The sequence below is a fragment of the Equus caballus genome, chromosome 25 (genome assembly GCF_041296265.1).
Source record: "Equus caballus isolate H_3958 breed thoroughbred chromosome 25, TB-T2T, whole genome shotgun sequence".
NCBI lineage: Eukaryota > Metazoa > Chordata > Mammalia > Perissodactyla > Equidae > Equus > Equus caballus.
In genome coordinates, this window is record NC_091708.1 from 20,973,296 (window position 1) to 20,998,865 (window position 25,570).

General features: G+C 41.8%; 1 protein-coding gene across 11 annotated transcripts in view; it reads left to right on the forward strand.

Annotated features, from left to right (window-relative positions):
* Positions 1-24,806, forward strand: part of ZNF462 (zinc finger protein 462) — a 137,859-nt gene extending 113,053 nt beyond the window's left edge. For 8 of the 11 annotated variants that reach the window (XM_023629838.2, XM_070251226.1, XM_014735943.3 and 5 more), the window contains exons 10-13: positions 1,801-2,024; positions 16,027-16,159; positions 20,795-20,918; positions 22,042-22,444. In XM_023629838.2, the coding sequence (XP_023485606.1) occupies positions 1,801-2,024; positions 16,027-16,159; positions 20,795-20,918; positions 22,042-22,249 (689 nt within the window). In that variant the 3' untranslated portion in view covers positions 22,250-22,444. Of the gene's footprint in view, positions 1-1,800; positions 2,025-16,026; positions 16,160-20,794; positions 20,919-21,222; positions 21,368-22,041; positions 23,050-24,111 lie in introns of those variants that run through there. The other 3 variants (XR_002804116.2, XR_011432523.1, XR_002804115.2) reach the window with 2 other exon arrangements.
* The last annotated feature ends 764 nt before the right edge of the window (positions 24,807-25,570 follow it).

Below are 25,570 nucleotides of genomic sequence, written 5' to 3' on the forward strand. Positions count from 1 at the left end.
TGCCTGGCCCCCAAATGTCAGTCATGCTACTCTTGAGAAACCCTGGGCGAGGGGAGTAGGACAGCGGCAGGACATCTTAAGGCTCACTGGTTTACGCCAAAGCATTTTGTCCTCCATTGACGCCAAACCATGGAACTGAATGGTTAGAAGACTGTTAAACATTTGCTATTCTAAGAAAATGTGTGGATTACATTATAATCATGTGTTTCTTAGCTGTCTGCTATACATTGGTTTAAAAATATTTATATTTCAATAAGCCACTGACTCTTCGTATAAGGAAAATAACGTGCATTAGAGCTCCAGGGAGTCTTTTGCAGACACCACCTTCCACAGTCCCTCTGCCCAGCTTTCCGCTGGCCAATTAATCGCCACATTCAAGGGCTCCCGAGGCAGCGACTGCCCTGCAGTGAGAATGTGGTGGTTGAGAGGAAGCCATGACGATGGGTGGGGAAAAGTCCCCAGGAGCCCAACACAGGCCGACAACAGGGGGAGGATTCGCCCAGTGCGTCGCATCAGCGCACAAAATACTCATGCTCTGGAAACATCGCTACTCAGTGACTCTGAGAATAAATCACGCTTTCTTGACTTAATAACACATTGCTGTTTCTAAATAATATAAGTATATGTTGTGTGCGTCCATTTGTAAACTTTCAGAGTCTTATGAAATCCAGACACAGCATGAACACACACGCTATATTTGATCCTTGCATAAATAGCACAGATTTTAATTTTATCCCAGTTATGGATATCTGGCGCGTGCGCCAATGCTCTGGGCAGACTGGTGTGAAATTTAATTTGAGCAGTTAAACACAAGGGTGAGAGAGTGCAAAATAAACAAGCACACGCATTTCCAGCCCTACAGCATTTGGTGTGTTAACAGGAAAAGCACCCGAATCCTCTCTCTCTTTTATTTTTCCCTGGTGACAATCAGATTACAGATTGTCTGAAAAGGCCCAGATCCTCCGTATCTCCCACGCCACCCCCACTTCCCCCTGAATGTTGGCTGCGGCCATGTCACTTGTGAGCTCCTCATAGTTAGAGGTGGAGTTTCAGCGAATAAAAGTGTACAGGTTTCATTTTCAGATTTGAAATTAAAGATTCCTTTGGTTTCGGGAAAAGGAAAACAGTCCCCTGAGAGCATGTTGGAAGGGGAAACAGGAATGGAATTGGAAATGATGGGGAAGGATGGAGTGGCAGTTCCACAGGCAGGGATGCAGGTCTCATCTTGCCAGTTACAATGTCTTTGACCTCTGGAGAGTTACTTAAAAGTCGGTTCCTCACTTGACTAAATGGGAATAATTCCAGCCTAAGAGTTCCTAGGAAGGGGCACTGGGGTGGCACACAGGTGCTCGGGGAATGTCAGTTTCCTCCTCCTTAAAGACACCTGTAAGTCCAGCCTAAATGACCCTTGCTGCTGAGGAAGTAGGAAGTGCTAATGGTTGTTGTCAATGGTCGTTCATGTTGATAAAGATGGCAGCCCCTTCATTCTTCTCCCCTCCTTTAATCACCTCCCTTCAGGAATTTGCAAGCACGTTGCAGCCTGCCCACCCCTCATAATAGCTCATTCTGGGTACTCAGTTCACAAGGAGCTTTTCGTCTTAAAAACACCTCCTCGTACCCAAGGAATATGCTTTGGGGTTGGAGATGGGGCAGCATTGTACGTGTGTGTGCGGTTCACGGACCCAAACTGATAAGAAGTAGCAAAGCGGAGTGCATGAGTTTCTTGTTCTATTCCAAAGAGAGGACGTGTGCCTACCGTCAGTAAAACGTGCCGTCTTCCCATCCGGTTTGTTTCCGCAGAGGAGCGCGTTGTCCCCATTGAAGTGTGCCGGTCCAAACTCTCCAAATACTTGCAGGGAGTAGTTTTCCGCTGCGATAAGTGTACCTTCACCTGCTCCAGCGACGAGAGCCTCCAGCAGCACATCGAAAAGCACAACGAACTGAAACCCTACAAATGCCAGCTCTGCTACTACGAGACCAAGCACACGGAGGAGCTGGACAGCCACCTTCGGGACGAGCATAAGGTACTTGCCTGGGACTTCCTGCCTCCCGCCCTCTGCATGCCTGTGGGGAGGGGCCCTCGGGGGGAGGACAGAGGGAAATCGAGTCACACCCACTGTGTGTGAGACAGAGACACGAACAGAAATAATGTTTAAAATGAGGGCCAGTTTTTTTCTGCTCTAAAAGAAGGATAAGGTCATTTTAGGAAATTGGAACACAGAGGTGGGGATAAGGAAAATCACCCGCATCCAACTGCCTAACGTTTTTGGTCTCTTCTATGCCCATTTTCCTTTGTTTTACATAATTGTGACTATTTTTGTTGTTAGTTCCGTAAAGTCAGTCAATTCTGACTCCTAGCGACCTTGTGGACAGCAGAGGGTAACCCTGCCCGCTGTTTTTGCGCCATCCTCTCACCTTCCGGCGCTGTATCAGACAATGCTCTGATGCTATTCACAAGGTTTTCGTGGCCAGTTTTTTCGGAAGTGGAAGGCCAGCTCCTTCTTCCTAGTCTGCCTTAGTCTGGAAGCTCCACTGAAACCTGTCCACCATGGTTCAAATACACCACAGGTGTTTGAATTACCCATGGCATAGCTTTCAGCATCACAGCAGCACATCGCCGCCACCACCTGACAACCGACAGACGGATGCTGTGGGTGGTGTGGTTCCCTCACCAGGAAACAAACCTGGGCCGCAGTGGTGAGAGCACAGAATCTTAACCACTAGACCACCAGAGCCAGCTAATTGTGATTATACTATCCATGAAATAGGGTACCATCTCCCCTCCTTTTGTTTTTTACTTAACATCCTAATAGGAGTATTTTTCCATGTTATTTTAAATGTATTATCACAAGGGTTAACAAACTTTTTCTGTAAAGAGCCAGAGAGTAAATATATTAGGTTTTGCGGGCCAGCTGGTCTCAGTGGAACTACTCAGCTCTGCCCTTATAGCAAGAAGGCAGCAATAGACAAGACATAAACGAATGGGCGTGGTTGTGTTCCAGTAAAACTTTATTTACAAAAATAGGCTACAGGCTGTGGACCCATAGTCGCCGGCCCCTATTCTAGCTGATGGTTCTGCCCCCGTGTCCGTCAATGACGTAGGTTGTTTCCAACATTTTGCTAGCTACAAAGATTTTCCAAGGCATTGCTATTCATGTCTAAACACTGTAAGGACTGGGAAAGAGGTGTTTTATTTGGGGAGGGGGATTGATAAAGAACAGATTAGCAAAGGACGTAAAATAAGGGGTTTGTGAAAAATACCGTCTCCTGGAGGTCTGCTGATCAGAGGGTAAAGTCATCCAGGATGGCTTCCTCACTTCTCATCAGGCTTATTTGGCACATCAGCAATTGATAGGATTGTTTCTAGTTTGCGTATTGCCCGGGGGGGGGGGGGGGGGGCATAATTTCTGTTTGTTTCATGAAAAGAGCCTATTGAAATGCTTTGTAATTAACGAACAAATCCAAACAACTAGTGAGTGTTTACTTAAGGCGCAATGAGAAGCACTTCTGAGAATGTTTCCTTCTTCCTTGCTCTGCATCCTCCTCAGTGGAAATACAGCTCCTGTTGTCTGGCCTTACAAGTCCAAGTTATAAAGATTTTAGTCTGAATTGTCCACACCCGAGGCTTAGATTTTTTTCTACAGGGCCTTGAGAGAGAAGGCTGAGCTTTATCACCCATCCACAACTTAATGGTTTTATGGCACCCTTTCTGCTTTGAAAGGCATTCGTTTTCTAATGTGTCTGCCCAAAAAAATGAAAGCGGGAAGAAAAGCCTAAATTATCTCACTTAAAAACTTTGCTATCCTTTCTTATCCAAACTTCATGGGCATTTCTGCTCCCAAACTCCAAGGGAAATCATTCATCTGTTTCAAACGGAGCTGTCTTATTTATGTAACCACCGCAGAACTTTTTATTATAGCGTTCAAGCCTGCAGGCTGGAATTTGGGGACAGAGCAAACCAGGAAGATAAATTCTTCCCCAGTTGTTGCATATTAGCTGTGAGTCACTGGGGAAATCCAGAGAGGCTAGAAACCCTAAAATGTGGAGCCCGAAGCTTCCCGAGCAGGGGTGGAAGGCTGGGGCTTCGTGATAGGCATCAGGGAAATGTGTTGCTCAGGAAAAGAGGGACCTAGTTTAGAGGTTTTTGGAGCCACACAGATGGGGGTTTGAATCTTGTCTCCATCATTTACTGTACAACTTCAAGTTCCTTAAATTCCTGATTTGTAAATGGGAATCAGTAAACTTGTCTCAGAAGTTTCGTAAGATTGAGCAAGGTCCTGGTCTTTCCCCACTTTGAGACCCACTGTGTTCCTCAGTCTGTTTGTGAGTTGAGCTGTGCTCAAATAGAACAGCTGTACCTATCATAAAGGCACTTATGTTCCCAAAGACCTAAAATACATTATAAAATCACTAATTGCACCTTGCGTTTTAAACACGGTCTTTAGTGTTATACTTTCACTATGCTATGTGATGCTCTTTAATTTTACTCTTGGTCATGGTTGACCAGCTTATGAAGTCCAATGGGCGCCTAATTGAGGCTGAAGAATTGCCACGTTCAGCAGCCTAATGATTTTGCTCTTTGTCTCGATTGTTGTTGAGTTTTTGGGACTCATGCTTATACTGATGGCGGCACTGTCCCCATTTTCTGTTTCTTCTTTTCTGAGTGTTGAGTACAAAATGCAGTTCGAATTTTAAAAATAATTATCCAAACACGGTTTTATAAACAAAGATAGCAGTGCTGCTGAAACTTAAGTTTTGACTGATAGGCAGTGACATTATGCGCTGGTTAAATATGTGCATTTATCGGGGTGAAGGATATGCAAAAGTCTGATTTTGGCATCCATGAAAGGGGTATAGCAGTGTCAGTGTACCATGCGCTAAAGAGAAGTTTGCTGATAATTCCAATACAAAAGTCAAGGACCATAAGACAGAAACAAGAAATTCAAAGCATAAGAATTGGAAAGCAAGAAATAAAAGTGTTTTTGTTCACACACAATGTGATCTTTATACATAGAAAATCCTAAGAAATCTATTTTTAAAAAGCTACTAGAATATTATTGAGTTTAGCAAGGTTGCAGGATATAAGATCAATATACAAAAATCAATTACATTTCTGTATACTAGTAATGGACAATCTGAAAATGAAATTTTCAAAAGATCAATTCTATTTACAATAACATGAAAAAGAATAAAATACTTAATACATTTAACATAAGAACTAGGAGAGCTACAAAATCTTGTTGAGAGAAATGAGAAGTAAATTAATGCAATATATATCATCTTCATGGATTGGAAGCTCAATATTGGTAATTCTTCCTAAATTGATTTAACATAATCTCCATCCAAATCTCAGTAGGCTTTTTTCTTTGGCAGAAATTGATACGCTGATATTGAAATTTCTATGGAAATGCAAAGAACCCTGAACACCCTAAGTAGTATGCAAAAAGAAACAAAATTGGAAGACTTACCCTTCCTGATTTCAAAACTTACTATTAAATTATAGTAGTCAAGAGAGTATGGTATTGGCATAAGGATAGATGTATGGATCAATGGTGCAGAAGAAAGAGTCTAGAGATAAACCCTCATGTATGTGATCAGTTGATTTTTATGAAAGGTGCCAAGGTGATAAGGAAAGGATTTTTTTTTTAACAAACAGTACTAGAACAATTGGATTTCCATATGCAAAATAATGACCCTTTACCCTTGCATCTCTCCCAACACAAAAATGAAATCAAAATGGACCATAAACCTAAACATATGAGCTAAAACTATAACCCTTGTATAAAAATAGCAGAAATTTCCCTTGGGTTGGGGAAAATTTTCTTAGATAATACAAAAGCTATGGACATCAAAAGAAAAAATCAATTAAGTTAGATGTCATCAAAGTTAAATTTTTGCTCTTTAGAAGATACCATTAAGGAAATGAAAAGACAAGCAACAGATTGGAAGTAAACATTTGTAAAGTAATTATCTAACAAAGGACTTTAACCAAAATATATAAAGAACTTTTACAACTCAATAATAATAAGATAAACAATTCCATTAAAAATGAGGAAAAGGTTGGAGTAGACACTTTACTCATGAGAATATTCAAATGGCAAATGATCACATGAAACGATGCTCAGTAAGACTCATCATTAGGGAAATGCAAATTGAAACAACAGTAAGATATCACTACCCACCCACCAGAAAGGCTAAAATTAAGAAGACTGATGGTGCCAAAGTGTTGGCAAGGATGTGGAGATTGGAAATCTCATCAGTGCTGGTTGGAACATAAAATGGCATAGCCACTTTGGAGCATTTTGGCAATTTGTTTAAAAGTTAAACATACACTTCCCATCTGATCCAGCAAGTCTTCTCTCACATAGAGTGAGTGGATAAACAAAATGTTCTGTATCCATAGGTCGGAATACTACTCATCAGTAAAAATAAATGAGCTACTGATACATGTAACAACACGGATAAATCTCAAAAACATCATGTTAAATGGACAGAAGCCAGACACAAAAGACTACATATGGTATGATTCCGTTTATATGAAATTTCTAGAAAAGCCAAAACTGTGGAGACAAGGCAACTCGGTGGTTGCTTGGGGCTGGAAGTTGGGAGCAAGAATTGATTGTGGAGGATATGAAGGAACTTCTTAGAGTAATAGAAGAATCCTTAAACTAGATTGTAGTGAGGGTTGCACAAATGCACAAATTGGCTAAAAGTCATTGAACTGTTCATTTAAAATAGATGAACTTTATGGTAAGGAGAGTATACCTCAATACCTAAAAGATACAAGTTTCACAGGAGCTGACATGTAGTAAGTCCTCAATAAATTTTAATTTTCCACAGTCTTTTATAAGTTGGTCCTGGGAACAGATAACTTTAAAGATGCTCAAGATCCAGATTAATGTGTAAACTGCCAAAAATAAAATGTGGAGTAGACTTTGCAATTGGTTCTAAGCTAGGGTTCACTATTTTTTTTTTCCCTGTAAGACTATGTGTTGAGTGCATTACTCGTTACATTCTTCCACAAATAGCTTTAAGTGATTTTGTGTGGTGGAGAGAATCTGTAGAAGAAACTAGAAGATACTGTAAGATGTATTTTTAGTGAAAGGATTTCATTAAACAGAGATGAACGTTCAAAACTGAACCTCTGAATTCTGCCTGCAAAGCTTATAAAACTCAGGAGTGTCTCTAAAGATGTCAGACTGTATTGTTCATGTACTGGACAGAATACTGGTACAGCAGGAAGAGTCCTTAAAGTCAAAAGTACCATCCCATTTAAGAACCGGATTGTCAAGTGCAGTGGATTTATGCTCCCGTATTTATTCTCAGGACCCAAGTTGAAGTAGAAAAGGGATGACAATCAACCCCATCTTTTTTTTTTTTTTCATGAGGAAGATTGGCCCTGAGTTTATATCCATTGCCAATCTTCCTCTTCTTGTTTGAGGAAGATTGTCCCTGAGCTAACATCTGTGCCAGTTGTCCTCTATTTTATATGTGGGATGCCACCATTGGCTTGATGAGCGGTGTGTAGGTCCACGCCAGGATCTGAACCCATGAACCAAGGGCCTCAGAAGGAGAGCATGTGAACGTAACCATTCTGCCACTGGGCTGGCTCCAACAGTGTCAGTTTTTAGGTGACACTTGTCTTCCTAGACCTTTATCTTTGTGCCAATGAAGAAGGAATCTCTTGGAATCTAAAGTAAACAGTGCAGGCTGTTTGAAATCTTATTTTTTGTCCCTCAACTCCCTCTTTCTGCTTTCACTAGATTTTCCAGAAGGCAAACTACTCTTTCGATCCCTCCCTCCTTCCATTCCTCTCTCTCTCTCTCTTTCTCACACACACCCGCACACACACACACAATGAACTCATGTATCAATAGTGCCATTTATTAGCATCGCTGGTGAAAGATGAAGACTTAAGATTTCGAGGAACCTTGAAGTCATGAGAAAAACCAAACCTTGCGCTTCTCACATTTAAAAAAAAAACACCAGTTTTTTTTTTCAAGAAAGTTTAAGTATGTGCAATACCTTGTTAGTGTTCTTTATGGTTCTGAAGTCTCTTTGCTAGTTAAGGAACATAAAAATATATTATCTCTAACTTGGTTTGCTCGTAAAATTGTCATGTTCGGTGTATTAAATTTAGAAGGATAGACTATTCAGGCAATACACATTCACTAATTGAATTTACTTTGAAATGTTTTTAATTTTTTATACAAATGGTGCCTCAGGCAGCTGAAGTCTAAGGAGCTCGTATCTCTTACTTTCCACCAGTTTAGGGGAAGCAGCGAACGTTAAGCTCAGAAGGAATCATCAACATTTTAGTTAGTCCTATAAAACTGTTCAGCTTTCTGGTCTAGTGACATCCACAGTGGCAAAAAAGTCACATAGAACCATTTGTTTCCAGCAAAGGAAATGCAGAGAAATAAAACAAAAGAACTTTCTCGCCCTCCAAGTCAGGAAACACACCTGGGGCCGTGTTTTTGGATTGCGTTTAATTTCTGAAATAAGTACTAGCAGCTTTAGCTTTATCAGCTCCGAGGATTTCTGCAAGCTGAAGTTTTCTCCAGAAGATCATGTCATTTCATCTCTGCTTTCCTTCATGTTAGTCTTGCTTCTTGATTTGTCAACCGTAGACCCATTTCTTTTATGTGCTTTGGAAGACAGAGAAATCAGAAGCGGATGAGCAAGAGGGGTGACCATTTTTCAGAGGGATGTGCCTGGCAGAACATTAGGCGGTATTTCTCAAGTAGACATTTGAAGATGCTCTTTGCTTGCGACCTTTAAGACTATCCACTCCACTCTCCAGTCACAGTTAACTGCTCCTGCTTTTAAGCTTCCCTAGGACTTTCCTTATTCTTCTGTTAAGGCACTGATTTCATGTTGTCTCAACTTACGCTTAGCTCTTAACAAGTCTTGTCATTGGATGCAACGTTCTTAAAATGGAAACCACCTTATTTACTCCTCTTTTCTTCCAAGGTCTAAACACAGTGCCCTGCTTACAGTAAAGGCTCCAGTAGCTGTTGGCGAAAGAAATCGATAAACGAAATCACTTTTCACATAGGAAATTTTAAGTATCCTGTTTGTTCAAATAAGCAAAATTTGGCAGCACTGTCAGCATCTTTGCCTGTGGATTTCGAGTTCAGGAGATTGGCAACAGCTCAGTTGGCCAACAGTAAAGTTCTCTGACTTTCTTAATGGTGCCTTTCACTTGGCTTTCTTGAGCACTTGTGACTCGAGTTAGGACGAGATTCTCAAAATGAGTTGATTTTGTCTGAGCTTTTGCTAAATTAGGTCTGGCAGATGCCTGTTTTCTGCTTCTGACTCAGTGATTGCAAAAGAAAGTACATATTCTCCTTGACTTCTGTGCTCCATACCCCTCTGGCTACTTTACCCTCCTTTGTTCTTACAATTCTCGGGAAGATTTTTATTTTGAAGAAAAATTCTCAAAAGATTCCATTGCTCTGTCCCATCAAATATTAGAGCAGAGCGTTATTGTCACAATACTTCTGTCTTCTTTCTTCTTGTGTTCAGCCAGCATACCATGGGTCATTTTTACATATTTTTAAAGTAATCATGCATTTCTACAGATGCTTTGCATTATCATAGGGGGAGCTGGAGCTATGTCATCTGAAGATGTGAGTTCTAATCCTGGCTTTATCACTTACCTGTTTTATGTTCTGTTTTCATCATCTACAAATATAGAAGATAATGCGTATCTTACAGAATGGTCATAAGGGTTAAATGATATGTATAAAAACTGTTGGATTAATTTTTAGCACGTAAGAGATATTTGGTAAGAACTGAAACAAAATCTTTTAGAAAACGTCCAGTTTTGTTCTCTTATTAGCAAGCAAATTTGTATCATGGGAAGCAATATTATGAAGTTCTTTGTATGGTATGGTCTCCCATGGGTTTTTATGTTACCGGTAAACTCAAATAACATTTGTTGTCAGCTAGATGACTGGCCTTATACTCTGCACTGAGCATATAAAGCTAAATAAGAAATGGTTGCCACGCTGGAGGAGTTTATAAGGAAGTAGTCGAGACAAGCTTAGACAAAGAATCAGAACCCAGCATGTTAGGTTCTTGGTAAAGGTATTCATAAAATAGGAGGGCAGCAGAGTGCAGGGCAAATATGGTGTCACTGCTCATCTTCCATAGACCTTTAAGACACTTAGCTGAATCTCCTTTCTGGAAGCTTTTACAAGAGCTCTGATGGATATGTTCGATCCAAGAATTCAAGATCTGTACCTGCACCTTTGACCATCCTCCTGCAAGAAATCAGAGGAGATGTGTTCCTGAACCTTTCTCCCACTCATTTCTTTCTCTCGTTCCCATTCTGACTTTCAAAGACAAGTGAAGAAGATTTGCTTTATAAACCACCTGATACCGGAAGTCAGGGGTTGGCAAACTGACCCATGGACCAGATCCAACCCACTGCCTGTTTTTATATGGTCCGCCAGCTAAGAATGGTTTTGACATTCTTTAATGGTTGGAAAAAATCAAGAGAGGACTATTTTGTGACATGTGAAATTACATGAAATTCAAATTTCAGTGTCCGCAAATACAGTTTATTGGAACACAGCCACGCTCATCCATTTCCGTATTGTCTGTAGCTGCTTTCGAGCCAGCCGGGGAGTAGTTATGACAGAGACTATATGGTCCAGAAGGCCTAAAAAAAACCTGGCCCTTTACAGAAAAAAACTGCCAGCCTGTGCCTGTAAGTCCTTTAAAATCTTCGCAACACGACACATTCTCAGTTTGTGACTGAGATGGGCATTTCTGATGTAAGAGGCCGTTTCTCCATGTTCTCCAGTGTCACTTTTTCTAGAAATAAAAAGTTCACTTTGGCCTTTCTTTTTACATGGACATGGGATCTTAGGTGATGTGAACATCCCGATTGGGTGACCCTTTTTGAAGGTACAAATGTTAAGGAAGTAGGAGGGGAAACTCTGGAAATGTTAAGTGGATTTTTCTTCATCACAATCTCCCCCAATTAGTGTCTGCTAAGCAAGAAAGAAAGGTTTATATGCAATGAGGTTTATTACAGAAGACAAGGGTGTCGATTTCATTTTTTCATGATGAGGCAAGTTTCTGTCAGTCTTTCCCCTAGGACTGGGTTTGCCACCCTGGGACGATATGAAAATGCCTGTTCAACTTGATAATATGTGTAAGTGATGTAATACTTCTCCCCTTAGAATAAGCCTCAAGTACAGAAATTCTTTCCCACGCTAGGGACAGGGCTGAACCATTTTGGTGAATGGTTAAAACCAACTGACAAAGGCCAACGTAGGTGTGAAGCTTGAACATGAAGCGTGAGCGTGGAAGGGTTTGCAGTGCTAGCACTTCCGGGTTAAGGGGTAGAGCTCTTCCTGGTTGTTGGCACCACATCTCACATTCTTATTGGACAGCTCACTTTACCAGGGCTCAGGGTTAGTGGCCTTCACAGGGGACTTTGGATTCGGGGACATTCACAGATAACTTTCATGAGATATAAAGATCTGCATGTACAGTTTTATAGTCTGAGTGATTACATATTTGAACAATCCACGCTTCAAAACCACGAATGGCTTCTTTTGCCTTCAAAAGGCTGCAAGGAGCCAGGTTGTAAATCTCAAACTCTTAGCTTTGCTCTTTCTCCCTCTGTTGTGGGCCTTTGGGGAAACAAGGTCATAAACTGCTTCTCATCTCCAGAGAAAAAAGTGAATTTCCCTCAGTATGTCCTCTGCCCCATTAAGAAGTTGGTTAGATACCCACCGGTCACAAGGTCCAGAAAGTAACTTACTGGCGTGATCATTTCAGAAGCCAACATGGAAATATATTGGAACTTTTATAAAGCCCGCACCCTTTAACTTTGAACTTGTAATTTCACCTCTGGAAATTTAGCCTATAAAATTAAAACTAAACGTAAAGAAAGGTTTATATACAATAAGGCCTATTACTGCATTTTTAATAGTGGAAAGCCGGAAATAACAGAAGATAAACTCGTATGGGATGACTCAAGTAAACTATAATATATCCACTTGATGAAATATTATATAGTGATTAAAAATGATACCTATGCCAAGCCAGGCATAAAAAAACAGGATACATGCTCATAGTTTTAATATGATTATAGCAGTGTAAATAGTCTATGCGTAGAAAACAGGAATACAGAAATAGAATAACTCATTAACAGTTATTATGTATAGGTAGTTGGACTTTAAATGAGTTTTTTCTACTTTCCAATTTTTCTTTGTGAACGTTTCTAGGAAAGAAAAATATGTTAAATTAAAATGAAGACAGCCAGTAGCCAGGAGGTGAGACGCACACCCCCTCTGATCTGGACATGGCCCTGGCCAGTGGAGATCCAGCTGTGACTAAGATGCAGTGTCTGTCCTCGCAGAGTTTGCAGTTCGGGGGGAAGGAGGGGAGGCAGGCCATGAACAATGAATCTCTGAGTGCGATGAGTTCTAAAAGGGGAGTGGAGGGTGCTGTGGAAGCATAGAGCCAGAGGACGTAACTGAGACGTTGAGAGAAGGTCCCCCTGTGACATTGAAGTGAGGCTGGAAGACGTGAAGGAGGCAGGCTCAGGGAAATTTCAGACAGAGGAAATGGCACGTTCAGGGAGAGGCACAAGGTCGAGAGCATGGCGTATTCCAGGAATCTCAGTAAGGTCAGGGTGGTGGGAGCAAAGGGGAGCCAGTCTGGAGGAAGTGGGCCAGGATAAGATGATAGTCGGCCGTGTAAACCACACTAAGAAATTGGGGTTTTTATCCTCAGGGCAGGCAGAGATGACATGAACAGATTTAAATTTTTTTAGAAGTCGCTCAGGCTCCACTGGAGAAAAGAAGCAAGAAGGGGCAAGAAAGGAAGGAAGGAGGGAGGGAGGGGGCCTGCAATAATCCAGGTGAGAGTTGGTGTAGCACGGAATCTTCCTTTTGTATTGAGATTAATATTGGATGGCTGATTAGAGGATTTAAAGTATAGTAAGGACCCAACACGATAAAGAGTTTTTATTTTAAATCTTCTAATTACATAGCAAAAATTTTAGTTTTTACTTTTATCTTTTAATTGCATAGCAAAGATTTTGGAAATCTTCAGGACAAGGAAATCCTGGGTCAGCCCCGAATGAGCATCACACCGTGAAAATGTCATGTAGTCTTTTAAAATTGTGCAGAATCCAAAATGTTAACAGATTTCTAGTAAAGGAATGAAGGTGATGGGAAGATGGACAAATACAATCCTTACCCCCCACCCCCCAAAAAAATATCCTGGGAGGAAAAGGAAAAAATAACATTGGTTGGTAACAGATCTCCTTCTGTCACCTTGAGTTCCTTGAGAAACAGAGGCTCCAATACCTAGCACAGGGTCTGCCTGGCACACAGCAGGCCCTCAGGGAGTCCTTGTTGAATGAATGAATGAACGAAGTCCTTCTTGAATGAATGAATGAAGTCCTTGCTGAATGAATGAACGCAAACCACCGGATTAAAGAAGATATTTGAGCGTTCTTTTTTGGCTTTCTTGATTTCATTACTTTTGTTTCCTGGCCACTGCCCACTCGTCATGCCCCATATGCAAACCTACAGTTGCCCTGGCTAAAGGTGGGAAGTGGGAGAAGATGGTCAGAAAAGGCTGCTTTTTTTTTTTTTTAAAGATTTTATTTTTTTCCTTTTTCTCCCCAAAGCCCCCCAGTACACAGTTGTATATTCTTTGTTGTGAGTCCTTCTAGTTGCGGCATGTGGGACGCCACCTCAGCGTGGTTTGATGAGCAGTGCCGTGTCCGCGCCCAGGATTCGAACCAACGAAACACTGGGCCGCCTGCAGCGGAGCGTGGGAACCTAACCACTCGGCCACGGGGCCAGCCCCTGAAAAGGCTGCTTTTTAAGTACTGGTCATTTAAAAATGTTTCTTCACACATATTTCAAAATTAGGCAAATGGGAATCTTGCCCCCTTTTCTGAAAAAACTGGCAACCCAGAAAAATTTATTCAAATATTTGTCATAAGTGCTATTTGGTTAAAATGTAGACTTTGTAGCTAAACATAACTTTATAAATATGCATTTACAAGGCTTGTTATATCCGTTTCCAAAAGCCAAAATTGGAAAAGCCCACATTCCCAGAAAGGGGAAGGAAGCTACATGTTGGGGAACTATGGGTTTCAGGTACTGTCTGACCCCCTTTTACAAATGAGGACGTTGAGGACATTTATGTTGAGTAACTTGCCCAGGGCCTCGTAGTTAATGCAAACCTTGAACCTGAACTCAGGTCTGTCTGACTTCAAAGCTCATGCTCCTGGCACTCTCCATCTTTGCTTTTACGTGATGAAAACAGAAACCAAGGATTCTCTGAGGTCTGTAGGAGTGAGACATGGTAGATGAGTACCCAGTTAGGAAGGTGCTACAAGCAACCGTCTCGGAGATTGACCGTGAACTCTTAGAGGGGCCGAAGGAGAACTAAAGATGCTGAACGTGACTTCCTCCTCCTCCTTTTCACCGTAGTCCACTCATTTTTAAAAATTTTTTTAATGAGCAAAGCAAGAATCTGCCTCCCCTGAGTGTTTGGCACTGAGATTGACAAAGACATCTTTTCCATCGTCATGTTGAGTTTTTAAGGTCAACTGATTTTGTGGATTTTGTTGTTATAGTTACACCAGTGTATCATTTCTCTCCCTCTAAAAGAGCTTTTTTCCTGAGTCTTCTTCCTCCTCTTAAATGCTATGTACCTCCTCCAGGACACTGTTGGGACAATATTAAGCCTTGTCACAGGACCGTCTCTTGGCCCTGATACTGTGTCTCTTTCTCTTGCATTTGTCGCAGTTGATGGTGATGTCCCATCTGCCAGGCATAAGGAATTGGTGGTGCTCAGCAAATCTTTGTTCCAGTCTAGTCCCAGAGAATATTTCAGAATTGTCTTGTAGATTCTCTCTTTCCTCTCCTGTGCCTTCATTACCTTCTATCTCTACTGTAGCAGCTATAGAAATCTGCCTTGGAATCTAATTACTGATGTCTGTCTTCTCTCCTCAACTAAACTGTGAGCCTCTGGAGACCAAAACTGGCTCTCATTCTTCTTTGGGAGCCCCTCCCCTTGCCCCCAACATGGGGAGCACAGCCCTCTCCACAGAGGAGCAGCCCCTGGCTGTTGACTGGCTTGAGTTATTTTGTTGGCTTGAGTCCTGTGCTAAACTGTCATTGTTGATAATTCTATGCATACAGCTGAAGAGGTTCTGAAAATAGCTTAATGAAGAGGGTAAAAATTTTGTGCTCCCACTGATGTGAGAACCCCAAACAGAACATCATTACAGAGTTTTCTTAGCATGGCTTTTTATTTCCCTTGGATATTTTGCAGAGAGTTTGGATTCCCACATTATTCGAACAACATTTTATATAAATAAAAATCAGCCATAGTTAACACTCTTAATGGGTGTTTTAGGGGCTAGTCATCTAGATTTTTCTCAGGTAATCTCAGCCTTGGTAAATAGGCTGTGGTCAGCTTCAAAAATAGTAGTAAGACCAAGGGTAATGACATTGTCTTCTGTTTAAACTGGAGTTAGGAATCGAACACTTGTCATCTGGCCTAAGTTGGGACAGCCTACAGCCCTCCAGGTTGATAGAAAAACGTTGTGACTCTTACTGCTCGTTTTCAGGTCACTTACAGAGCTCTTCTCCTCCAGAGGTCTTTGAAACTTAGGTAGTTTACAGAAATTCCCACTTTCAATTCAACTCAAAAACTGTTTATTGGACACCTACTGTCTACCTAAGGCTTCATGATACTTTTGATTTCCTGTTGACTGTTGCTCATATTTTTTGCTAAGTTTAGTAAGGGAGGTCCAATGTTGACAGTTCCAATGAAAATGGCGGAATGCAGGTGCAAAGGATGGCTCCACCTTGAAAGAGGCATAGTGAAGAAAAAGACCTCTTGGCACCTGTGCTCTTTGGTCCTGGTTCTGAAATCACAGTCAGAGGAGAATGAGGTTGGAAAGGTCTCTCCCCTAGGAAGACCCCCCATTCCGTCTGTGGTTCACTGTTCCATCCTCTGGGCTTTTTTCAGGTAAGCCGTAACTTTGAGCTGGTTGGACGGGTTAACTTGGATCAGCTGGAACAGATGAAGGAGAAGATGGAGAGCTCCAGCAGTGAAGACGAGGACAAGGAAGAAGAAATGAACAGCAAGGCTGATGACAGAGGTTTGTCTCCTCCCTGCCCTCTGAGTCCCAGATGGCATCCAGCACGTCCATGGTGAGACAGAAGGCAGGCAGAAGGTTATTGTAGGGGGAACAGAAGGAACGATCCTTCTTAGTTAAGTAGCAGAACAGACTGGCTTCAGAAACGTGTCAGGGGCCATGTCTCTGTAAACTGTTACCGGCTATAGAAACTCCAAGGAAAACAGACATTTTCTAACTCTAAGCTATCTATTTGTTTAAAAATATATGGTGATGATTTGTTTAAATTAAAGAAAACTGGCGTCTAGGGAATCTGCAGAATAAAGACGGACAGACAGCAAGACAGGTGACATTGTAAAGCTATTGAGGAATGTAAATGAACTTCCCATTGAATGCTTACTTAAAATTGTTGCTGTTGGGACATACACCGCTGAGGTGTCGGGGAGGCCACAAAGAACTTGAGCCTCAGTCCCTCTCATTACGTCCCTCTGCTTGGCTCTCTTCTTAACCCCCCTGCTGCTGTGTTCTTGCTTTGTAAAGAGGGAAAGAGAAACCAACAGCTTTCATTCAACCGTGAGTGTACAGGGACCCTGGGGAAGGCTTCATGGGATTTTTGCACAATTTTTCCAACTTCCCCTGCGTCTATATAATTATTTTCAAAATAAAGTTTTTCAAAAGTGTATTTAGTTATAGACATACATTTACGTGATCTAGAGTTGGTTTCCTATGTTGTTCAACACAGAATGTTGTGGAAATCCCCGGACAGTGCCTTTAAGACTGTTGATTGGGATATGTTACTTTAGTTACCGCAGATTTATCAAAAGCACATGGATAACATAAACATGAGAAATAAACATTATAGATTTCATGACAGTGATGAGAAGGATGATTAGTTGCCATTCTTGAGCATCGTCATGTGCCAGGCCCAGTGCTGGTTGTTTTTATATAACTTTTTCTTTTTTCTTTTTTTTAAGATTGGCACCTGAGCTAACAACTGTTGCCAATCTTCTTTTGTTTTTTCTTTTGCTTCTGCTCCCCCAAATCCCCCCAGTACATAGTTGTATATTTTAGTTGTGGGTCCTTCTGGTTGTGGCATGTGGGACGCCGCCTCAGCATGGCCTGATGAGTGGTACCATGTCTGCACCCAGGATCCAAACCAGTGAAACCCTGGGCCACCACAGCAGAGCGCACGAACTTAACCACTGAGCCACGGGGCCAGCCCCAATGTATAACTTTTTCTTTAATCTTATGCAATGGAGAGGGTTCTACAGTTGGCCTGCCTGATTTGGCTCCCAGTTCGCTACTTACTAGCTACATGACTTTGGGTAAATTCTTTTATCTCCTTGTGCATACATCATCCATAATAATAATAATAATATCACCTGCCTTCTAGGGTTGTGTAAAGCTTAAATGAGATAATGTACAAGACATTAGCCCAGTTCCTAGAACACAGCAATCACTACTAAACGATAACCCTGCAGTGTAGGTGGTATTGTTCTCATTTTACAAATGGAGAAATAAAGGCCGAGGAAATTTAAAAGCTCGTTCAAAGTAAAAAAAACAAAAGGCAGAACAAAACTCTGGAGGTTGAATTTAGGTCTTCTGGCTCCAAAGGCAAGATTTTTTTTACACTGCGTGCCGTTTCCCCAGCCATTTGGGCAGCGGGATGGTCTTCACTGAAGGGAGCCTTGCATCTAAGGGGCCCTTTTGCAGAATAGCTTTCTTTTTCCTGCTTGCTCAGTGGGCAAGCCTAAGAAAACCTAGGTGGTGGCCATTTCCCTCTGAGGTTCTCCCTGTGCTTTTTCCTGACGTGTTCACACTTCTACCCCCATCCCCATCCCCACCATGACGCCATAGCAGGAGACCATGGGTTTGCAAAGTGGGGGTCGAGTGTGACCCCTGAAGTCCCAGCCAAGATGACAGCAGACGCTGCCGGCCAAGGCATACCAGCTCTTCGAAACCCCCATGCCCGTGGTCAGCCTGAAAAATAAATGGACAAAGAAAACATCCTTGCCATATAGGTTGATTAACCGTGTAAAGTTGGAACTTTTCTTAGGAGGGGCCATAATGATCCATTTCTTACAAAGAAAACGCTGTGATCTGAGAAGCACGGTTTTTTATTTTTTATTTTTTTTTAACATTGCACAAGTAGGTGCTTAGTGAATGCTTTAATGGCTGTGTGCTGTTCCCAGCGGTCTCTGGAAGGGGACACTCCTGACAGAGGGGACATAGTCTCCTGCTGCTGCGTGATGCTCCATGGCCTGACATTCCTCTCAGGAAAGAAATGATTCCTCATTGCATATTATGACTTTTTCATCTCGAAAGCTGAGCACACGTGGTTTTAGAGGTTATAAGCATTGCAGAGGCCAGAACACCTTTTTCTCCTTCCCTGCCCTGTGACTCCTCCAAAATAAAAGCGTAGGAAATTAGAAGAAAAAAGATGGCAGTTAGATGTGTGGGACACACCAGGCAAATTTTCTTGCTTGCCCCCTCCCCGTGGGCACGGTGGCGTCAGACCAGCTCGGTTTGGCTGAAAAGAACTTCCTGGTGTCTGATCGCTTCCTCCTGGAAATTGCAGCGTCCACATTCATGAGCCTTAACCGAATGAGAAAAAAAGCCCTGGGGTGGAGAAGCGGGGATTCCTCCCTCAGAGGGGGGGGTGCTGACATGAGCAACTTCTAGTAACGTTAATGGAAATTACAACGCTGACCCTTCCTGGCCCCCTCGCCGATCCTTGAAAGAACAGCCTGCTTTGTCTCATCTCCTTTGAATCAATTTTCCACCATCGAGGTATATTCTTGCCAAGAAGAAGAAACGGCATACAATAGCCTCAGGGTGTTTTTGCCAGACGTTCCGTCTTCGGGGAGTAGAGAGCGGGAGGTGCCACCTAAGGGCTGATGGAGAGCTATTTGATGTGTGACAGGTAATGACTGGTCTCCTCCTTTGAGGATGAAGCAGCAGGAGCCATTGGAAAGAGTAGATGACTGGTTTCATGTTTCCTAAGGGTAAGAGCGGACGTGCCAGGAGCATGCCCCTCGTTGGCAGTGTAGACTTTAATCAGGCCCACCTGGGTCAGGGGGCTCACATCCTTGTAGCCACCCCATTCTCAACATCCTTTCCCAGCATGAGGAGTGGAGAGAGGACTGACTGGTCCCACTGCGGGTCCTGCCTAGGAAGCCCTGGGGGGAATTTGAAAGGGAAGAAATCAGGCATGAAGAAATCCAAATGAACCCGAGCCGAATCCTCCCCACCCCCTCTCATTATGCAGCTGGGAGGAGTCACGAAGGCATTCTGTTGATTTCTTGCCCAAGATAATCCCTGCTAAGGAATTAATGCGCAGAGCAGATGGTGCTGTCTCATTTCCAATGAAAAGAATCAAGGAAGATAGTCTGTGCAATTATTTTTAATGGCTTGTGTGGTGATCTTCTTAATTTGTGAGAAAATGTTTCATCTTTTGTTCAAACTGGCCCCATTCACATAGCTTTTTGTGCTGAAGATGAAGGCAGCGGAGAGACACCTATCCCGTTAGTGTCGTCCTGATTTTATTCGATGGAGTGTTTCAACCAGGAGACATCTTCCTGTAACATCTTGTGTGTACAGGCGCAGAGTGATCAGAAATGTAGAGATGATCGACATTTCCCTGTGTGCTGCCCTCACTTTGCAACGTGGCTGCAGAACCGTCTAGGTCCTGCTGTTTGTTACCCGCATGAAGATTTGGCCCTCTGTGGTGTAATGAAGGACATATGGGCTTGGAACTTGGGACAACACAAAGGCCATACAAGCTCGCGTCTTTCAGTTTGCCAGGAGGAGTGGCCTGTAAACAATGAACCAGCCAATGCACATTGATCAGATCCCTAACATGTGCCCAGCGCCGTGGAGGAAACAAAATGATGACAGTCAATATTTGATGTTTGCAGCCGACTTCTCCCGAAATGCCTGTATATCCTCACATTCATGACTATCACCAATTGAGGAGGAGATGCCGGGCAGCCAGCCAGCATCCCTCCCTAGCTGAGGACACCCTCTCACATACTGGCCTCCCCGTTGTCCAGGTTCACTTTGAAGCTAGGTTCTTTGCTTGTAGATCTCATTCAGTGCTTGTAGCCACTCCGGGAGGTGTTGATTCTGATATCCATGACAGATGACAAGTTGTGAGCCCCTGTCCTTACTCACAGCGAGTCAAAACTCTGAGGTCTCCTACACATAACCTGACCTGGTGTTTTCAGTAGCCTATGTTCTTTTTAGTGAGAAAGATAAACCCGTGTCAAATAAAAAGTGAATAGGTGCTACACTGTGAGGCACTGACAGTGCATCACGGAAGGAAGAGATTGGATACAAAAAAAATGCCAAGACACTGTGGGACTGGACAGAGGGGTTCTTCAGGCAAGAAAGCCCCAGATTATTTGTGATGGAAGCAACTGGGGAGGTGATGAGGAATGGGGATGCTTGAGCCTGGGAACCAGGAAAAATTCTTGAGAGCTATCCAAGAAATACCCTTAGTTGGAAAACCAGGAAGGAGAAAGTAAGGAATCTGGAAATTGCTTTCCCGTTGGCTTTCTAGGTAGAAGGAGGAGAGGAGGTGTCTTAATGAATGTTGACTTCTCTCTTCTGCCTGCTCCCACAGCACACAGGTAACACAGGTCTGCTCTCTCCTCACAGATCTGATGAGATTTTCTGACCGTGGGGCTGCTCTTAACACCGAGAAGCGTTTTCCGTGTGAATTTTGCGGACGGGCGTTTTCACAGGGCTCTGAGTGGGAACGGCACGTGCTGAGACACGGCATGTAAGTCAGTCCATCCCAAGAACGTCGTTGCCCAGAGGGAAAGGTGGCAGGCAGACCAGGTTCTTTTTTTGGTTCCCGTGACAATGCATAGGCCCCTCTGTGTCACATTTCCGGGCATGGGAGGAGAGGCAATTGTCAGGAACTAGGTTTCTCCTTTTCTGTTGGTTTTTAAAATGGTCACCCAGACACGAGTCAAGTGAGGAAAAATCATCTTTATGAATGACAAAGCCCACTCGAGTAGAAGTTTAGAGCTTTCTCCAGCCAGTGTCCCTTCAGCTTTCATTAGCATGACATTCTCCGATAGAGCGTGGACCGGGGTCAAAAGATCGGGCTTCTGTTCCTGCCTCTGTGATGATTCATTCCCTGAGTGGCCTTGAACATTCCCACGCACCTCTTGGTGCCTTCAATGCTCTGCCTCGGGGACAGAGCCAGCTCTGCCTGCCTCCCAGGTAGGTGGGAGCATACCTGCAAAACACTTACAAGATCCTTGAGCATAAGATCATCCCGTACCCACGGCACTCTTAGTCCGCCAGACACAGAGAGAACCTAGGAGCTGGTCCTTTCAGCAGAAAATGTCCGTGAAACCTGAAGCATTAAACTTCAGAGAATATAACTAAGCTTCCCAAGACATGGGTTCCATCTTCCAGTTTCTGCTTTTTGTTTGTTTCCATGATTTGTTTCTGGACCTGTTCATTAAATTACTAATACTTGAGTTGCTCTTTTAGTCTTAATACATATAGCCCATCGCCAGGCTTCCAACTCCTGCTGGTGAGTTTGAGCATAAAATAATTCTTGCTATTACCACTTATGACTTATGACCCCGTAGAGGAGGGACCATAAAACAATTAGGTTATTCTGGAAACAAAGCATGGTATAATCAAAATGTAGTATAATAATGGATATGTTTGTAGGTTCAGATCTTTAATAAGATACCAGAAATACATGACCTAAATATAACACGTTGCAAAGATAAATCACTCAGAATTTAGTCCTACCTCCATGGCATTTGTTCAAAGGAAACCCTAAGGCCTTTTTATGGTCAGGGAAGTAAGGATGTGTGTCTTTTTTGTTTAATTAGGAAAAAATATTTACTCATCTGTCTCTACCATCAATGTTTTTGCAGGGCGTTGAATGACACCAAGCAGGTGAGCAGAGATGAAATCCACCTGAAAGAGAACATGGAGGACAGTATTAAGATGCCCTCCCTAGAGGAGAAAGAAGATGACGAGGCAATCGGAATAGACTTTTCCCTAAAGAATGAAACAGTAGCCATCTGTGTAGTAGCTGCTGACAAATCTCTCCTGGAGAATGCAGAGGCCAAAAACGAATAAGCGTTTGGTGAAATTCTTAATCAAACCTTACTTGAACCGTGATGAAAAAGTGGGAGGGCCAGCTGGGGCTGAGAAGGGGGGGACAGAGAAGAGAAGACAGAACAAAGCTGCTTTTTAGGACTGAACAATCTATTTTCAAAGCACTGGTACCTGTGTGAATGAGTATGTAAATTAAAGTTATTTAAATGGTTGGAATATGTGGCTCCTTTTCCATCACTACGTCTTTTCTTCCGGATCTTCATCATGGAAGTTGTCACTTGTCGCGGAATACGGAAGCACGTGCCATGCACACGTTGTGCTCTGTGCGGTCTTGGACAGTATGTGGAAACGAAGCTCCGTGACGGTAAAGACTTCTCTTAGGGGAACAACTTTTTGACGCACAACTTTCGGTGCGTTTTTCTAGTTTTAATACCTTAAGCTTTTTTCAAGACCTAACTGCAGCCGCTTTGGGAAAAAACAAAAAACAAAAAAAACAAAAACAGAAAACAAAAAACTGCTTTGCATAAAACAGTCACCTGTTTCCTAGTACCTCAAACTTAACCAAGGGAAATTCTCTGCATTTGTCAGTACTACCTGCCGTCCTTGTGGTTAAATGTAGAGAACTGCTGGGCAAGATGGTGAATGGAGAAAAAAAAGAGTTTTAAAGAAAGGAACACAAATTGTGCTTAAAATCCCCATGTGGGTTTTATTTCTTAAAATACTGTGATTTTTTTAATTATTTTAGTAAAAAACAAAACAAAAAAAAGAAACAGACTTTAATTATTAGATAACTGTTTGTGAATTGTCATCCTTTACTCCAGGTAAGCTGTTTATTAGTGTTCAACTATAATTTAGAATTTGATAGATTCATGTGAGCTAATTTTAAGGTGACTGTGGAATTTTGTTTGCCACACGTTTATTTTCTATCAATTTGAGTGTTACAAACACAGCACAATTCAGTTTTTCATATAAATTGTTTTTTTTGTGTGTGTTGTTCTTGTGTTTTAATTTGGGGGCAAGGGAGATTTCGTTTTTTTGTGAATAGGAATGTTTTTATTTTAAACATGGAAATAACAAAGAAGTTAATTTTCTTTTTTTTTTATTTAACTAAAGAACCAAACTTTTCGGCACAGCTATGCAGCTTGTGGGCCAGACAAGGAAGTCCTCTCCACCCTTTTGATGCTTGTCCAATTTACACATTCTCCGTCTCACACAAATAATTTCTGTTAGGATGGGCTGGCTTTTGTGTGTGGTTTTAAAATCTGTGTTCTTTTTTGTTTGCGTTGTGTTTGGGGGGGTCTCATTTATTTTGGGGGACAAGGGGATGTGCTAGAATCCCATCCCTTTGGTGAGAGTGGACAAGAAATACTTATATCCTACAAGGAGCCTGGAGAACTACTTTTTTTTTTTTTTTTTTCAATCTAGCTGCCAGCTGCTCTGTTTCCCCTTATTAGCTTTTTCAGGAGGGAGCAGCTTAGACTAAATCTAAGTCTACATCTATAATATGTTCTGATTGTGAACAAAGGGTTTCGTTCCAAAAAGTAGAAAAGAACTTTCCTTGAAGCCTAGGTTTTAGAAGCCTGTGTGTGCGTGCGCTTGGATGTGTGTGTGTGTGTCTGTGGATTTGCGCGCATGTGAGTCCTTTGGTTTTCATGTTTTGTTTTTTTTTTTACTTGGAAGGGTTGGGGGAGGGGGAGGGAAGAAAGGGAAAGGGGAATTGCTGAGATGACAGTGTCCCACACAGCTTCAAATAAAATCCATGGAAAGATATTGCATTTGTGGAATAAGTGCTTACTTGAAAAGCATGTTCTTCTTTTATTTTCTTGCTGTTAAGACTTTTTATTTGTAGGGAGTTTGTTTTAATTTAATTTTTTTTTTTTTAGGGATGGGGGCCATCATGTGGAAACCAGAAAATGGGGAAAGTGTGAACTATCTAAACAAAGATTCATTTTGTGTCCATATTTGTTTTTAATTGGCCTCATTTCAAATGTATTAAACAGTTCCATACCTGGATTGGGTGTTCATAATGGTTACCAAAAACAAACAAAAAAAAGAGAAAAAAAAAGAAAGAAAAAAGAAAAAAAAAGAAAATAATTGTGACATGCTTTTATCACTACTTTATTTTTCAAATAACATGTAAATATTGTAATCCATTGGATTTTGTTTTGCTAACCTGTTAATAAAAATATGGGACCATTATCCTTTTAACAAGGCTAGAATGTCATTTTTTTCTTTTTTCGAACATATACCTGATATTTTGTGGCCGCACATTTTGAATGCATTATTATAATTCTGTTGACTGTAATGACATAGAATTTACAACTTTTTTTTGTTTAATTTATACAGAGGACTTTTTTTTCAGAGCTTGAGAGAAGAAAATAAATAGCAAAATGATAACCTATTGACTCCAATAATCAGTGTTTCCCAATACTTGATAAAAGATAGGGAGATTCTGAGTTCTTGAAGCCAAGGGTTTAAAAAAACAACAAAAAACACACAAGTAGGTTATTCAAGTTGTTTGCAACATACATTTTGTAATGAAATGTGAGAAATTAATAAAGAATTTTTTTCACATGTGTCTATGTGTATCTGTTGTAGATCATTTACAGATATGGCTACAGATATGAACTGTAGAAATAAAATAGCATTGCCTCTCAATGTGTGTACGTGAGAGAGATTTCAGGCCACTGAATCTATACAGGTGTGGAAAACAAAGGTGAAATTAAGATAAGGTGAGCTGAGATTTTAAAATGTTAATATTTCTGCATCCGATATTTATCACCAACCGGGAGAACTTTATGGAGGGAATATTTTCCATCAAAAATGAGAACCAAAGTGTGCGTGAAGCTTCAGAAAGAGGAAGTGTCAGTGACTAAATGTCATCTGGGGACTCGCAATCTCTGAGCACAGTTATTTAAACTAACTGCAAGTCACAACCACTGCCACAAACTATCTTGCTGTGCATCCTGCACCGGTAATTTTCTTCACTAACTTGTTCTTTGAGCTACCCTGTTATAAATGAAAGGAAAAGTGAATAGTCATGAAATCTAGAAGAAGAGTAAATTAAAATCAACAGCCCTGATTATTACCCTCAGAGCTGGTTTATACTGTCTGCATTCACAGTGTTAGGAGGATGGCTCATGGATCATTTGTCCAAAGCTCATTCTAAAAATTTGGTTCTCGCCCCTCCTCGTCTTTATCCCCTTCACAAAGGCAGGTTTTTAGGAGACTTACAAGACAGTGTAAAACACAATTAGAGAAAACAGAAAGTTAGATAAATGAGGTCCCAAAGGGAAAATGAGGACTGAGTAGCAAAGTGATAATAAGAGAAAACTGGCAAAA